Here is a 2149-nt window from a genome sequence, read left to right on the forward strand (position 1 = left end):
TGTGTGCAAGGGTCAAAAAGTACACATTTCAAAGTATCGCCTAAAGGTGCCCCAATAACTGTGCACTTAAAATTGCCAATACTTATGCACAAATGCTCCAATAGTCATGCCTTATGGGTACCAATTAAGGTGCACAAATGGATCAATTATGATCTAAAAATGCTAAAAAATGTGTGACTATTAATACATGTAAAATTTATCATAGACTTTTAATTTATTTTTTAAATTTCTTTAAAATTAATAATTGAAAAATTTGATATACAAGAAAACTATAAAAGGTACTCATAGTCTTCCCTAATATAATGCACCCCACAAAATTAATAATAAGATGTTACAAGGGGTGATCCGCGTAGTACAATTATTAAAACACTTGCTTGGTGAAGCCGCCACCAAGGTTCAAATCTCAGTTGGGCTACTATGCTCTCAGACTTGGTACTTCCGCTAGATTTGAACAACAATAGTATTTGTAACTCTCTGAGCTGGTGTGCTCGACATTACAAATAGGTTGGGGTAAAGTTCACGGTGAAAGAAAAACTCAGAGCCAGAAAATATAATGGGCTGGTGTGCTATTTGTAACTTGTTGGACTGGTGGGATCGCAGATTTGAACAACAATAGTGTATAGTGTTCCACGTTACAAATAGATCGCTGACCGGTGTGCTGGCAGATTTGAACAACGATATTACTGGACATATCCCAATTTCACCGTGAAAGAAAAACTCAGAGCCAGAAAAAACAAAAAAAAAAGCGACTGGGGAGTTAAACCGCCATAGAAAATAATGGATGAATCGGGTATTTAAGAGGGCTCCTCCATTTTAGCCCATCCGAGTAACAACGATGAAAACGTTACGTAGCGTCTCATCCTTCTCACCATCGCCGACAATTTAGAGACGGTCAATATCAGTGTACAATCTTTTTTTGTTTTCTATGCGAATCCCCCCGTGACTCTTGTTGCTGATTCATCCCCATTTCTTATTCAATCTTCATTCAATAGCACAATCTCCCTATGATTTAAGGCCTAAAGGCAGGCAAAATCTTTTTATTCAGCCATGGAGCGCATAGAATGTTGTACCAATCCCAATGGTCTGAACAAGCAGAGGACCAATATGGGCAAGGTGAGGCCTTACAGAGGAGTAAGAATGAGAAAATGGGGTAAATGGGTTTCAGAAGTCAGGGAACCCAATAAGCGCTCTAGGATATGGCTAGGGTCATATGCTACTCCAGAGGCTGCTGCAAGGGCTTATGATACTGCTGTTCTTTATCTCAGAGGGCCTTCTGCTTCCTTGAATTTCCCTGAGGAGGTGCTTAAACAGGAGTTTAGGGACCTCAAGGCATGTGACCTCTCACCTACTAGTATTCAGAAAAGAGCCCAAGAGGCTGGTGCTGCTATGGACCATGCCATACAGTTGCAGAGGGGTTTGCCTTGTAAGCCCAAGAAAATCATTCATGGTGGTGCTGCTGATTGTAAGGTGAGTAAGGTTGAGGTTAGGAAAGACAGGGAAATTGAGGAGGAAGAAGAGGAGGAGAATGAAGAAGAATCTAATCATAATAATAACCACCATCCTGTGGTTTATCATGACTGGTTTGCTCATGAGGCAGAGGGGCCATTGTCATCCTCACCTTCATCTACATCTACTACAACAAGTGTTAGTTCAGTAGGATCAAACAGTGGGATGAATTCAAGGCAGTTGTTGGCTTTTGGACCCAGTAACAGTTTTCCAGACCAAACACTGGGACTCAACAGTTTGTACAGGCCAGAAAAAAGGGTCTGAGTATTTTCACAAGGAAATACAATAATTTTTTTTTTTTTTTTTGCACTTTGTGGTACCTTGATTTTTTTTTTTTTTTAGTGTAACATGAAATAGGATTATTTTCAGAAATCTTACAAGAATGTTTCTTTCAGAAACATACTGTGTATGTGCATCAATGTATTCGATTGTACTAAGCAATCCATCACAACGTGTCTGATTGCACCATCACAAAGAAGAGAAAATATGATTTTCCTATTTCATCGATGGATTATAAGACTGAATTTTTTTTAACCCATCAGACAGCTTTAAAAAAAAAAAAGTTATATGTACAATAATTTTGTTTATATATTTATTGTTCATATTTATTGTTCATAAATGAAAATCGAAGAGAAAATCAATA

At 38.2% G+C, this 2149-nt stretch overlaps 1 protein-coding gene across 1 annotated transcript; it reads left to right on the forward strand.

Annotated features, from left to right (window-relative positions):
* Positions 1-829: 829 nt before the first annotated feature.
* Positions 830-1808, forward strand: LOC131062785 (ethylene-responsive transcription factor ERF010). The gene has a single exon (XM_057996516.2). The coding sequence runs from the start codon at positions 1048-1050 to the stop codon at positions 1768-1770; it is 723 nt and encodes a 240-aa protein (XP_057852499.1). The 5' UTR covers positions 830-1047; the 3' UTR covers positions 1771-1808.
* Positions 1809-2149: the final 341 nt, after the last annotated feature.

Source organism: Cryptomeria japonica, chromosome 9 (genome assembly GCF_030272615.1).
Source record: "Cryptomeria japonica chromosome 9, Sugi_1.0, whole genome shotgun sequence".
Taxonomy (NCBI): domain Eukaryota; kingdom Viridiplantae; phylum Streptophyta; class Pinopsida; order Cupressales; family Cupressaceae; genus Cryptomeria; species Cryptomeria japonica.

Coding starts and splice junctions, on each gene's coding strand:
- LOC131062785 (XM_057996516.2), top strand. CDS start 1,048: ATGGAGCGCATAGAATGTTGTACCAATCCCAATGGTCTGAACAAGCAG.